This window comes from Penicillium malachiteum (assembly GCF_028827825.1).
Source record: "Penicillium malachiteum strain IBT 17515 chromosome Unknown utg000004l:1.0-4883003.0:1.0-4884900.0, whole genome shotgun sequence".
NCBI classification, from domain to species: domain Eukaryota; kingdom Fungi; phylum Ascomycota; class Eurotiomycetes; order Eurotiales; family Aspergillaceae; genus Penicillium; species Penicillium malachiteum.
Genome location: NW_026643097.1, coordinates 4495772 through 4508785, shown reverse-complemented (window position 1 = coordinate 4508785; position 13014 = coordinate 4495772). Strand labels below are relative to the sequence as shown.

The 13014-nt window shown below is 48.7% G+C and overlaps 4 protein-coding genes across 4 annotated transcripts; 3 read left to right on the top strand and 1 right to left on the bottom strand.

Annotated features, from left to right (window-relative positions):
- Window positions 1–274: 274 nt before the first annotated feature.
- Window positions 275–772, bottom strand: N7483_009756 (FAM207/SLX9 family protein; the record flags this gene model as incomplete). Its single annotated transcript, XM_057093183.1, has 1 exon — window positions 275–772. One exon carries the CDS (start codon window positions 770–772, stop codon window positions 275–277), a length of 498 nt encoding a protein of 165 aa, XP_056944357.1.
- A 690-nt stretch (window positions 773–1462) lies between these two features.
- Window positions 1463–2999, top strand: N7483_009755 (glycerol-3-phosphate dehydrogenase family protein; the record flags this gene model as incomplete). The annotated part of the gene is made up of 4 exons (XM_057093182.1): window positions 1463–1524; window positions 1603–2726; window positions 2782–2833; window positions 2906–2999. The coding sequence occupies 4 exons, from the start codon at window positions 1463–1465 to the stop codon at window positions 2997–2999; spliced, it is 1332 nt and encodes a 443-aa protein (XP_056944356.1).
- Window positions 3000–3833: 834 nt separating this feature from the next.
- N7483_009754 (putative glycogen debranching enzyme Gdb1) lies at window positions 3834–8559 on the top strand (the record flags this gene model as incomplete). The annotated part of the gene is made up of 4 exons (XM_057093181.1): window positions 3834–4048; window positions 4134–5207; window positions 5239–8440; window positions 8494–8559. 4 exons carry the CDS (start codon window positions 3834–3836, stop codon window positions 8557–8559), a joined length of 4557 nt encoding a protein of 1518 aa, XP_056944355.1.
- Window positions 8560–9398: 839 nt separating this feature from the next.
- N7483_009753 (putative DUF221 domain protein) lies at window positions 9399–12055 on the top strand (the record flags this gene model as incomplete). The annotated part of the gene is made up of 3 exons (XM_057093180.1): window positions 9399–9716; window positions 9783–10998; window positions 11055–12055. 3 exons carry the CDS (start codon window positions 9399–9401, stop codon window positions 12053–12055), a joined length of 2535 nt encoding a protein of 844 aa, XP_056944354.1.
- Window positions 12056–13014: the final 959 nt, after the last annotated feature.

The following is a 13014-nucleotide window of genomic DNA, read 5'->3' as shown; positions in this document are numbered from 1 at the left end:
CCCCAAATACATTGAAGCGAGCCTATCAAGGGACTGAAGTTCTCGATATGAGAGACCTAGCCACTAAAGGTGGTTTCACCAAGGCAGTGGAGCAGAACAATGACTTGAGCGGCGAGGCAGCATTGTGTTCTCCTCTCTCCAACGCTTGTCGACCAGACAGATAAAGCTAGCCATAATGACATATCTGTCGATTATTGGATGGTGTCGTTGACTTTGTAGGTATTCGACCCGGGGGTATTATTTAATTCGATGGTAGAAATCGTCGATTCCGATTTTATTTGTCCTGCTTGAAAACAGGCTGTTGCTCCATCGTCTGAGAGATGAAGCTTCGCAACGCAGACCAGCGAGAGGCCGTGGGGTTGGGAGCTGCGCTGCCATCGCCAGTGGTTTCAGTTGGAAAAGTGGGCTGTAGTCCTGACATCTGAGCCATGTTCTTCGCGAATCGATCTCGTTCCACCTTCTCCAACTTTTCCCGACGTTTCAAGGCACCAGGTTTGTGTCGGAGAGTATTCTGTTTGATGACGTTGACTTGGCTCGTGACATCGTGGGACTCGTCGGCAGCATCGGGAAGTGCATCTGCCAGAGATTCGAGGTTGGCGATCAATTTCTTTGACGCACGACGCTTCTTCGGGGTCTTAGAGGAATTTTTGGCAATCTTAGACATCAAAGTGGCATGCTTAATCTGCCGCTTATCCTTCTTGCTAGTCCGGAAATCATCCCCAAAAGGAGTCGATCGCGGGGCAACCTTTCCGGGAGTCTTCGTCTTCGCCATCGGGTTCGAAGAAAATGTTGGAAGTATGGACGAGAAAGATCCGGTTGGTGACGTGGAGCAGGAGAACTGCTACTCCGGATCCTGCATGTGAGATCGGCGGGACGGCGGTAAACGATTTTTTCGGTTTTTTTTTGGTTTCTCGCCGCTCTCCACTCTGACCGCCCGCTTACCCCTTGTCCCTGGTGAAAACTGACCAACTACCGACCTCGCTCAAGAAGAATTATCCACTTTGGTGACTAACGCAGTCCACTCGAGGGCTCTGAAGAAACAAACCATTGGAAAAAAGGGAAATACAGGCGAAAATGCGCTTGCTGTGACGTGATCTCTTGTCGCAGATTCCCCGATTCTACGATCCACCCTTCGGGTTCTCATAAAATTAACTCCAGAACTCCAGAACAAGTGACATCAGAGGTCAATCCGTTTGAACGAATAGCCGGGGTTTCTGGTTGAGATCATTGGGCGCCCGGTGACCTATTCTGAATGTTCTCCCCAACCCGTTGTTATCGGATCTGCTTTCCTGGCCTGTGTTCCACCAGTCTCGTGCCTCGGTTGTCTCCTTTGGCCACTCGGCTCCAGACTCCTATCATATCTCCCCGGCTGCCCCCGTCGGCTTCCCTAGCGTCCATTTATAAGTCTGCGCCGTCCGGCTCTTCTCCGTGTAGATCATATTCATCGGCTTCTTTTTCCACCATGGGATCTCTCGGACCTTATCAACACAAGCACAAGGTGACAGTGGTAGGCTCAGGTAACTGGTAGGGATATCTCCTTCATATCACGAAAGAAAAATTAGAATAAAGGCTAATCTTCGATTTTTTTCCTGATCCTTGCAGGGGCTCCGCCATTGCTAAAATTGTCGCCGAAAATGCTGCCAGCAACCCCGATCTTTTCGAGGAGCAGGTGGAGATGTGGGTGTTTGAGGAGAACGTTGAGATCGCGAAGGATTCACCACACTATGACCCCGCCCACGCGGGGCCCCAGAAAATCACTGAGGTGATCAACCGCACACACGAGAACGTGAAATACCTTCCTGGAATTCGGTTGCCGGCCAACCTACACGCAAACCCTTCACTCGAGGACGCTGTGAAGGACAGCACTATCCTCGTCTTCAACCTTCCTCACCAATTCATTCACAAGACCTGCGAAACAATCAAGGGCAAGATCCTGCCATACGCGCGTGGTATCTCTTGCATCAAGGGTGTCGACGTTCAGGAGGATGGAATCAGCCTCTTCTCTGAGACCATTGGCAAGGCTCTGGGCATCTACTGTGGTGCTCTGTCAGGAGCCAACATTGCCAATGAGGTTGCCCTGGAGAAGTGGTGCGAGACTACCATCGCCTATGACCCCCCGCACCTGGACTCCAAGGCCCCAACCCCCCAGCGTTCCCCCTCGGCTTCCCAGACCAACCTGGTCGAGTTTGAGCACAAGGATGTCTCGGGTAACTTTTCCAAGGTCAAGTTGCAGGCACTGCCCTCGGATTACCCGCCCGTTGACCACGCTGTGCTCAAGTCACTCTTCCACCGTCCTTACTTCCACGTGCGCGTCGTGAATGATGTCGCCGGTGTGTCTATCAGTGGTGCCCTGAAGAATGTGGTAGCAATCGCTGCCGGTTGGGTTGTCGGTATGGGCTGGGGTGATAACGCCAAGTCCGCTGTCATGCGTGTTGGTCTGATGGAAATGGTCCGCTTCGGTGATCGCTTCTTCGGTGCTACAATCGAGCAGCATACCTTCACTGAAGAGAGTGCCGGTGTGGCCGATCTGATCACCAGCTCAAGTGGTGGTCGTAACTTCCGCTGTGCTAAGTACAGCATTGAGCGCAACCAGCCCATCGAGGAGATCGAGCGCACTGAGCTCAATGGCCAGAAGCTTCAAGGAACCTTGACCGCTGTGGAAGTAAACAAGTTCCTGAAGAAGCAGGGCATGGAAGACGAATTCCCTCTTTTCACTGCTGTATACCGTAAGTCATTCTTGATGCCGAGCATTTTAACAACCAACTAACTGAATTTCAATAGGTATCCTGGAAGGCACCATGCAAGTTGCGGATATTCCTTCCTATATCGAGCGGTAAATCATCTTTCGGCCTCTTTGTTGAAAAAGCGTGTGTCGTTAATTGCGAAACTGGATTTCCTTTTATAGCCCTCCGATGCCCCGTACCCCGACTTCCACTTTATTTGAGACTTCTGGCAAGAATGGCGAAAGTGATGGCGTTCGGTTTGCTGCACGACTTTGAGTTGGGAAAAGAGAGGACTCGGTGGGATGGATTGTAGATAAAAAGATTCCCGACTGTACTTATGCATCTATGAATTTGATAACAGATACCTAAAGACATCATTGATTTTATACATCATGCCATATGTAACCTCGAATCTTGGAAGCAGCCCTGGAGGTCATCTAGTCTGGGACTTGGGCTACATAGGGGTACTAGTGCCTAGTAGTTTGTCCCTTATTGTATGGTCCAGGGTCTTATTCTATGTAAGCTCAGACAAAGACAAGCTCACTTCCAACCTTGGAAATATCAAGTACACCCTGGACAGTTTGAGTGGACTCCATAGATACTATCCATGTTCCCAGTTTTTTTTTAATATTTACCTCCTACACCCCGTAGAGCTGTCCATATTGAAATGCCGTGACGTGGGTCTCGGTGTCAAGACTATATGCGGAGTAAGTCGCCTTATCCCAGCCCCGCATCCTCCTTTTAAGAACTTGTCGAATATACATCAAGGCACAACCGGAATGACAGGAATCGGTCAATGCGGTGTTAGGCTCGTTCCTGAACCTGGGAAATTGGCGCCACACCAGGTCTAGCCTTGACGCTAAAAATACACGGCCAAGGTACAAAGCTTGGAAATGCATGATGTCACCCGCTGCGGAACACCAAGATGAGGGGAAAATCTCCCTCCATTTTTCTTTTAATCCTACCCTCGTACGGCCTCAAGTTAGGCTATTTGCTCTTTAGCTATCCCCAGAAACTCCTGGGCTGAACTATTTGAGCTTTCTCTGCGTCAATCGATCCGTGTTGACCTGTACTAGTGTCCGCTAACGCGAACGGGGAACCCTGATCGCCATGGGTCCTTCACGTCAGATCTACCTGCTTCCCTTGAAGGATGATGGCTCACCCGATGTGCCCGGTGGGTACATTTATCTGCCTCCAACCGATCCGGGCTATGTTCTGCGGTTCATCATCGAAGGATCCAGCTCGATCTGTCGGCAGGGTAGCCTTTGGGTGAACATCCCCGAGGAAGGCAAAGCTTTTGATCGCCAGTCCTTCCGTGAATACAGGTACAAAATAATCTAGCTTTCCGTCAATTTTCCAAAGCTGCTGTTTGCTCTGAGATGATCAGCTGCTAAAAAAAATAAAACTCAGATTGCAGCCCAATTTCAACGAGAATATCCAGATCGACATTCCCGTGCATACCGCAGGCTCATTTGCGTACTATGTTACGTTCACACCACTTCCAGACTTCTCTGTTGAGTCTGTTAAGACGCCGGATCCCATAAAAAGCCCGGTTCACTACATTGATGTCTCGCCGAACCTTACCCTCCAGGGCAAGGACCTGCCATTGAACGCCCTGTCGATTTTCTCGGTGATCTCGAAATTCTTGGGCCAATACCCGGTTGACTGGGATCGTCATCTTCATGGGATAAGTCAGCGTAATTACAACATGGTCCACTTCACACCACTCATGCAACGTGGTGCTTCCAACTCGCCGTACAGTATCTTTGATCAGGTGTCATTTGACTCAGCTTTCTTCCCTAATGGCGAGGCCGATGTCGCATCACTCGTTTCCAAAATGGAAAATGAGTATGGCCTTTTAACTTTGACCGATGTTGTCTGGAATCATACTGCTCATAACAGCAAATGGTTGGAAGAGCACCCCGAGGCGGGTTATAGTGTGGAGACTGCACCTTGGTTGGAGTCCGCATTGGAGTTGGACACTGCACTCTTGAAATTTAGTGATGATCTCGAATCTCTGACATTGCCGACCGAGTTTAAGACTGTGGAGGATCTGGTGACAGTGATGAACGTCTTGCGCAAAGAAGTAATCGAAAAGCTTCGCCTCTGGGAGTTCTATGCCACTGATGTCAAATCAAATGCGAAGAAGATCTTGGATGCCTGGACCAGCGGAGCTCTTGATGAGACTGCTGCTCAGGCTGAGTATCTTGAAGGGTTCAAGGATTTGTCCCCCAAGGAGCAAGGGAGAATCGCTCGTGAGCACGGTATTCCAAACGCCAAACAAGTGCGCGGTCGATTTGAACGTGCAGTCGATGCTAAATTCGGCGCTTCCCTTTTGACAATTCTTCATGGACCGTTTGATAAGGATCAGACTGATGCCGAGGCGTCACTTTCAAAGCTTCTCGATGCCGTCAATTTGCCGTTCTACGAAGAATACGACACAGACCTTGCAGATATCATGGACCAACTCTTCAATCGCGTCAAGTATCTACGTATCGACGATCATGGTCCAAAGCTTGGTCCAGTCACCAAGGAGAGCCCCCCTGATCGAGACATACTTCACCCGGCTCCCTCAAAATGATGTCACTAAGAAGCACAACCCCAAGGCTCTTGCTCTAGCAAACAATGGCTGGATTTGGAACGCCGATGCTATGAGAGATAATGCTGGGCCTGATTCCAAAGCATATTTACGCCGTGAGGTAATTGTCTGGGGTGACTGTGTCAAGCTCCGCTACGGCAACTCACCGAAGGATAACCCATTTCTGTGGGAATTCATGACCAAGTACACTCGTCTGATGGCAAAGTATTTTTCAGGTTTCAGAATCGACAACTGCCACTCCACCCCACTGGTTGTTGCAGAGTACTTGTTAGATGAAGCTCGTAAAGTTCGACCTAACTTGACTGTCTTTGCCGAACTCTTCACAGGGTCCGAGGAAGCGGACTATGTCTTCGTGAAACGATTAGGCATCAATGCCCTTATCCGCGAAGCCATGCAGGCGTGGAGTACTGCAGAACTGAGCCGGTTGGTTCATCGTCACGGCGGTCGCCCAATCGGTAGTTTTGATGTGGACCTACCCTCTGCTGGTAGTAGCCATGCCATTGCTTCTGCTAAGTCTGCAGGCTCAGAAGATCATATCACTCACATCAGACCATCACCAGTTCAAGCGTTGTTTATGGACTGCACCCACGATAATGAGGTCCCTGCTCAGAAACGTGATGGAAGGGATACCCTCCCGAATGCGGCCCTCGTTGCGATGTGCGCATCCGCTATTGGAAGTGTTATGGGTTATGATGAGATCTATCCCAAGCTCATTGACTTGGTACATGAGACTAGGCAATATGCATCTCCCTTTTCTGGTGATCAGAAATTGGAGGTTGGTGCTGGCGAGGGAATCGGAGGCGTGAAAAAGCTTCTCAATGAGCTTCATACCATGATGGGAGTAGAAGGATATGATGAGACTCACATCCACCATGACGGCGAATACATCACTGTTCACCGAGTTCATCCCAAAACCAGAAAGGGAATTTTTCTCATTGCTCACACTGCCTTTCCTGGCAATGACAGTGGGGCAACTCTACCTCCTTCCCACATCACTGGTACACAAGTGAAGCACATTGGATCATGGGTGCTTGAGGTGAGTGCAGATGATGAGACCAAGGCCAAAGTCCTAGCAGATGATAAGTACCTCGCGGGCCTTCCAAGTACGACGAGAGAATTGGAAGGTACGAAGATCGAAGTCGATGGAAAGGATGTGACCATCTCTGTACTTGAGACCCTTGTTCCCGGCTCTATTGCTCTTTTCGAAACTTGGATTCCTGCAACTGAACATGCGAGTGGTCTCGATCATTTCCTCTCCAGTGGAGCAGATGAGGCATTTGGAGAGCTCAGCTTGATTGACTTGAACTTTGTGCTCTACCGCTGCGAAGCTGAAGAGAGAGATTCGAGTGATGGCCAGGATGGAGTATACAGCATTCCTAAACACGGCCCTCTAGTCTATGCTGGTCTCCAGGGCTGGTGGAGTGTTCTTGAAAACGTCATCAAGTACAATGAACTTGGTCATCCGCTTTGCGATCATCTGCGGGATGGTCAATGGGCTTTGGACTATGTGGTTGGTCGCATGGAGAAGGTTGCATCTAAAGAAGGCTATGTCGAATTGCATAAGCCTGCTGCTTGGCTTCGTGAGAAGTTTGATGCTGTTCGTGGCCTCCCTAGCTTCCTCCTTCCGCGATACTTTGCCATCATCGTTCAAGTGGCCTACAATGCGGCTTGGAAGAGAGGAATTCATCAATTCAGTGACAACGTTCGCCACGGCCAAGAGTTCGTCCACCAGTTAGCCATGGTCAGTGTTCAACAAACTGGACTCGTGAAATCAGCTTCACTGTGGCCCACCAAGCAGGTTCGCAGTCTTGCCGCTGGATTGCCCCATTTTGCTGTGGATTGGGCCAGATGCTGGGGTCGCGATGTCTTCATTTCCATCCGCGGTCTATTCCTCTGTACAGGGCGATTCAATGATGCGAAAGAGCACATCATTGCCTTCGCTAGTGTCTTGAAGCATGGCATGATTCCAAACTTGCTCAGCAGTGGAAAGCTACCTCGGTATAACTCTCGAGACTCTGTCTGGTTCTTCTTGCAGGCGATTCAAGATTACACAAAGATGGCACCGGATGGCATCAGCCTTCTACAGGAAAAGGTTCGGCGAAGATTCTTGCCTTACGATGATACATGGTTTCCATTTGATGATCCTCGCGCCTATTCGCAATCTCCCACCGTTTTGGAAGTGATCCAAGAAGTTTTCCAGAGACATGCGCACGGCATGTCATTCCGTGAATACAACGCTGGCTCTGACTTGGATATGCAGATGAAGGAAAACGGCTTTCAAATTGACGTGAATGTTGATTGGAATACCGGTATCGTCTTTGGTGGAAGTCAAGACAACTGCGGTACTTGGCAAGATAAGATGGGCGAAAGCGTTACAGCCGGAAATAAGGGCTTCCCTGGAACCCCTCGTGATGGTGCATCAATTGAGATTACTGGCTTGCTGTACAGTGCATTGGCTTGGGTGTCACAGCTCCATGAGTCAAAGATATACCCACAGGATGGTGTTGATATTGGCGATGGAAAATCAATCACCTTCAAGGAGTGGGCGGGCAAGATCAAGGACAATTTTGAGCGGTGTTACTATGTTCCTCTTGATGTCAGTGAGGATGGGAATTATGATGTGGATGCCAACATTATCAACCGCCGTGGCATTTACAAGGATTTGTACAAATCTGGCAAGCCTTTTGAAGACTATCAACTTCGATCCAACTTCCCGATCGCAATGGCAGTGGCTCCAGACCTTTTCACTCCTGAAAAGGCTCTGACTGCCCTCTCGATTGCTGATTCTGCGATTGTCGGCCCGGTTGGAATGGCAACACTTGACCCATCTGACCTGAACTACCGACCAAACTACAACAACTCCGAGGACTCCACAGATTTCGCGACATCCAAGGGTCGCAACTACCATCAAGGTCCTGAATGGGTTTGGCAGCGTGGCTATTACCTGCGCGCCTTGCTCAACTTCGATATTCTTCGCCGGAAGACTCCCGAAGAGCGTATCGAGTCCTTCCAGCAAGTTACTCGACGTCTTGATGGATGTAAGAAGGCGCTGAAAGAAAGCCCTTGGAAGGGACTGACAGAACTTACCAACAAGAATGGAGAATACTGTGGCGACTCAGTAAGTCTCATTCAATCTATAGATATGTGATGCATGCTAATTCAGATATTTAGTCCCCCACTCAGGCCTGGTCTGCGGGCTGCCTGCTTGATCTCTACTACGATGCTGCCAAGCTCTAATTCATGAATGATGATCGACATAGAATTCTAGCATACCTATGAGAGCGTCCTTTCCATTTCATTTCCTCTTCCCCAACACTGATGCATAATAAACTGTTTTTCATGCTCGCCATTCTCGATTCAGACCACGCATTGTTTCAAGTTGCACATGTGCATTGTCTAGAACCAATTTAGCCAAGAATCCAAATGTTGCACATTAAAGTAAATGATACATCATAGAAAACTCGAAAAATTTACACTAATTTTCAAATTTGTAATTTGCATATGCTCCAGAATCCAGGGCTAGTAGTATGCTGCAAGTCATTCAAGCCCTGCGGGGATATCTCTAGCAGAGTGGACTTAGTCTCTACTAAACATGACCCACAGGTGGATCTTCGAGACCAAAAGACCCAGGACGAGCCCATTTGAGAATAAATCGAATTGAATGCCCCGAAAATTGAAATAACCCGGATAAATTCAAGTTTAGGAAACCTCTGCTCCCCACCTGACATCAGGCCATGATCATCGGTATAGATCGGTAAATCCCGAGATCGGGCCGTTAAGATGCTGAGTCAGCCTCGTGCCAATCTTGGAAGTCGTCATTTAGGCAAAACAAAGCCAGCTCCTGTTTTACTTTGTTTTCAATCCTACTAGGGTTAACTTTGGTGTTCCACGTCCGGGCCTGACTTGCACCTCCTTGTTAAACAATTCTGGTCTGTGAAGGCTAATCCTGACGAACTCATCTTCACCCTTGAACCCCTTGCGCCACATGTTCTGGATGGAGTAAAACCCTCGAGCATTCCTCGGTCGACGATTCCACATCCCATACTCGAGGCGCAAGGCGCCGTTTGACCTAGAAGATGTCTTTGACGGCATCTGCGGCATCAACCATATGGACATCGCTTGAAGATGACCCACACCGTTGGGCAGATCAGACAACCAAGCTCCGCGACTCGTTCACACAATTTGTGATCAGTTTTGCTCTTGGACTGGGCGCTTTCTTGTCTTTCTGTGTTTTGCGACCAAAATGGACAGAGCTTTATGCTGCGCGGAGGAAACAACGCTCTTCAGCGTCACGACTGCCGGAATTGCCGGATACCTTCTTCGGATGGATCCCGGTCTTGTATCGCATTACTGATGAGGAAGTGCTGCAGTCGGCTGGTTTAGATGCCTATGTGGTGAGTGTGCAGTCGCAGGAACTATCATCTCTCAGGGTCGCATGCTAACATCCCTTCTCTGCATAGTTTCTATCGTTCTTGAAATTCGCGATTCGACTCCTACTGTCTGTCTTTCTTTTCGCTGTGACTATCATCCTACCCGTTCACCTCAAATACACTGGCAACTCTGGAATTCCTGGCTGGGATGACGATGATGATGACAGCTCACCTGGCAGCAATATTTCAGCGCGCACATTTGGGGCCTTGGCTAAGGACGATAAAGATCCCGTCACGCCCATTTCGGACCCGCCTTATCTATGGATCTATGTTGTCTTTCCCTATATTTTCAGTGGCCTGGCCATCTACCTCCTTCTCCAAGAAACGAACAAAATTATCCACACTCGCCAGACCTACCTTGGTAACCAGACCAGCACGACAGATCGTACCATTCGTCTCTCGGGAATCCCACCTGACCTGGAATCGGAAGATGATATCAAGGACTTCGTGGAAGGATTGCGTGTTGGCAAAGTCGAATCTGTTACATTGTGTCGTCAGTGGCGTGAACTAGATAACCTGATTGATGAACGGATGAAGATCATACGTGAATTAGAGCGAGCATGGACAAAGCATGTGGGATACAAGCGCAGACGGCGTGACAGCAACGGCTTACCATTGACTCGCCAACCGCCGCTTCCTTCCAGTCGGTCCATAGATGAAGACACTGAGCGAGCACATTTGTTGTCTGGGAGTGAGCGCGCACATGTATCTGGGTACGCAAACGCACGGCCAAGAACTCGTATCTGGTACGGCCAATTCAAGCTTCGCTTTCGTTCTGTTGATGCGATCGATTATTTCGAAGAGAAACTGCGCAAGATTGATGAGAAGATTCAGAGTGCGCGAGAAAAAGAATACCCTCCTACAGGTATTGCATTCGTGACCATGGAATCCATCGCAGCATCCCAGATGCTTGTCCAGGCCATTCTTGACCCACATCCAATGCAAATGTTTGCTCGCCTTGCCCCAGCACCAGCTGATGTGATTTGGAAGAACACATACGTCTCTCGTTCCCAACGAATGACCCAGTCTTGGTCCATTACTCTCATAATTGGGTTTCTTACCGTCTTTTGGTCCGTTCTATTGTTGCCAATTGCGTCTCTGCTAGAATTGGAGACATTGCACAAGTTTTTGCCCTCGCTTGCCGAGGCTTTGTCTGAGCATCCCATCTTGAAGACCCTGGTCCAGACCGGTCTGCCCACTTTGGCATTCACACTCTTGACTATAGCAGTCCCATATCTATACGAATGTAAGTTTTACCAATATGGTGGAGAGACAACTTAAAATGCTAATTGGACTTTGTAGGGCTTTCCCATAACCAAGGAATGATGTCTCGAGGAGACGTCGAGCTGTCCATAATATCCAAGAACTTTTTCTTCTCCTTCTTCAACCTGTTCCTCGTCTTTACGGTATTCGGAACAGCGAGTGGATTTTATGGGTTCTGGGAGAACTTGCGTGATACGTTCAAGGATGCGAAAACGTTGGCTCTCGCGCTGGCTACCTCTTTGGAGGGCCTCAACAAGTTCTACATCAATCTATTAATGCTTCAAGGCTTTGGTCTTTTACCCTTCCGGCTTCTCGAATTCGGCAGTGTCGCCCTTTACCCACTGCGTTTTCTCGGTGCACGAACACCTCGCGAATATGCGGAGCTTACCACACCCCCGAAATTCAGCTATGGTTTCTCGATCCCGCAGACCATTCTCATTCTGATCATCTGTATCGTCTACAGTGTATTCCCCAGCTCGTGGCTGATTTGCCTTTTCGGCCTTTTCTACTTCACCATTGGCAAGCTTATCTACAAGTACCAGCTGCTGTATGCTATGGACCACCAGCAGCACTCTACTGGCCGAGCATGGCCTATGATCTGCAACCGAGTATACGTCGGGTTGGTTGTGTACCAGCTTGCCATGATTGGTGTTTTGGCTCTTCGCCGAAGCATTACTCGCCCATTACTTCTGGTCCCGCTCCTGATCTTCACAGTCTGGTTCAGTTACTGGTTCGCCCGTACATATGAACCTTTGATGAAATTTATTGCTCTCAAGAGCATAAATCGTGAACAACAAGGAGCAGATGATGTTTCCCCCTCTTCCTCGTCCATTCTATTTTCGCCACCGTCTGGAATCGACCGCGATGCGTTGCCCATTCAGATTGGGGGGCGAGAACTTGAATTGCGGCTGAAGAAGTATGTCAACCCGAGCCTGATCGTGCCACTGCATGACGCCTGGCTCCCGGGCCGCAATCCTGCCCAGGGTAATGGGGCTTCTTTACACGAAGCTCACGAGACCTCCAACCATGCGTCGGTTTGAGCTGACGTACACCCTCGATCCTCTCGGATCCCCTTTCCAAGGTTCCTTGCATTTTTTTGCTTACGTTCCCCCTGATTTTATTGTTCTATGATGATATACGACCGTGATACCTCGATCGCACTTTTACTATTGCTGTTGATAAACTTTCGCTACCACTGGCATCACCATACTCTTCAGTTTTATGTCTGCGTACTGTTTTCTGTTTTATTATTGGATACCCATACTGTCTCCAGAGATCATTCTTTTATTACCCATCACCCATAATGTTGAATTCCCCATGCTTGAGTTCTTTTTCTTTTTTTTATTCCAAGTACATACTCAGAATTTTGACAGCAAACCTTGTATAGTAGCAAGAAGTATTAGTACATATATTTAGACATATTCCAGCCTTATAGTCATGACGTTCTAGATCCATCTTTCCCTGACTTTTGACAGGTCTCGTGTCCGTGTGATTATTGTAATTATTGCTGCCCACTATGAGTTACACTTCTTCCAAGGTTCAATTTGGGATTGGTGCACATTCCATCGGTTTCAACTTTTCTGGGCGAACTTGAACGTGGCAGCGGCCAGAGATGTCAGTGCGTTCAACCTGGGAATTTGAACTTTAGGCACAATTTATGCATTTTCAAGCTGATTGTATAATAATTTGAATACATACTCGTGATCAACTCCACTGTCCACAGGTGTCCATGGACCTAAAGTTAAGGCACTTGAACCTGATTTCAGTGAAAACATTGACAAATGCGACAAACTCCGAGTCCGAGTCGGATCCAGTCCCACTGACATATCGGTTTTTGACATAGTGTACATACTTCGACTGTACTCGGATTTTTATGCTTCCAGATGTTTGGAATCCCTGTCTCAGGCCCACATGGCCTTGAGTTGAAATCGGGGATGGCGGCACATTCCAACCCAGTGGGCCTTGCGCTTAGCATCAAAACAATGCTGCCAGGTGCCTC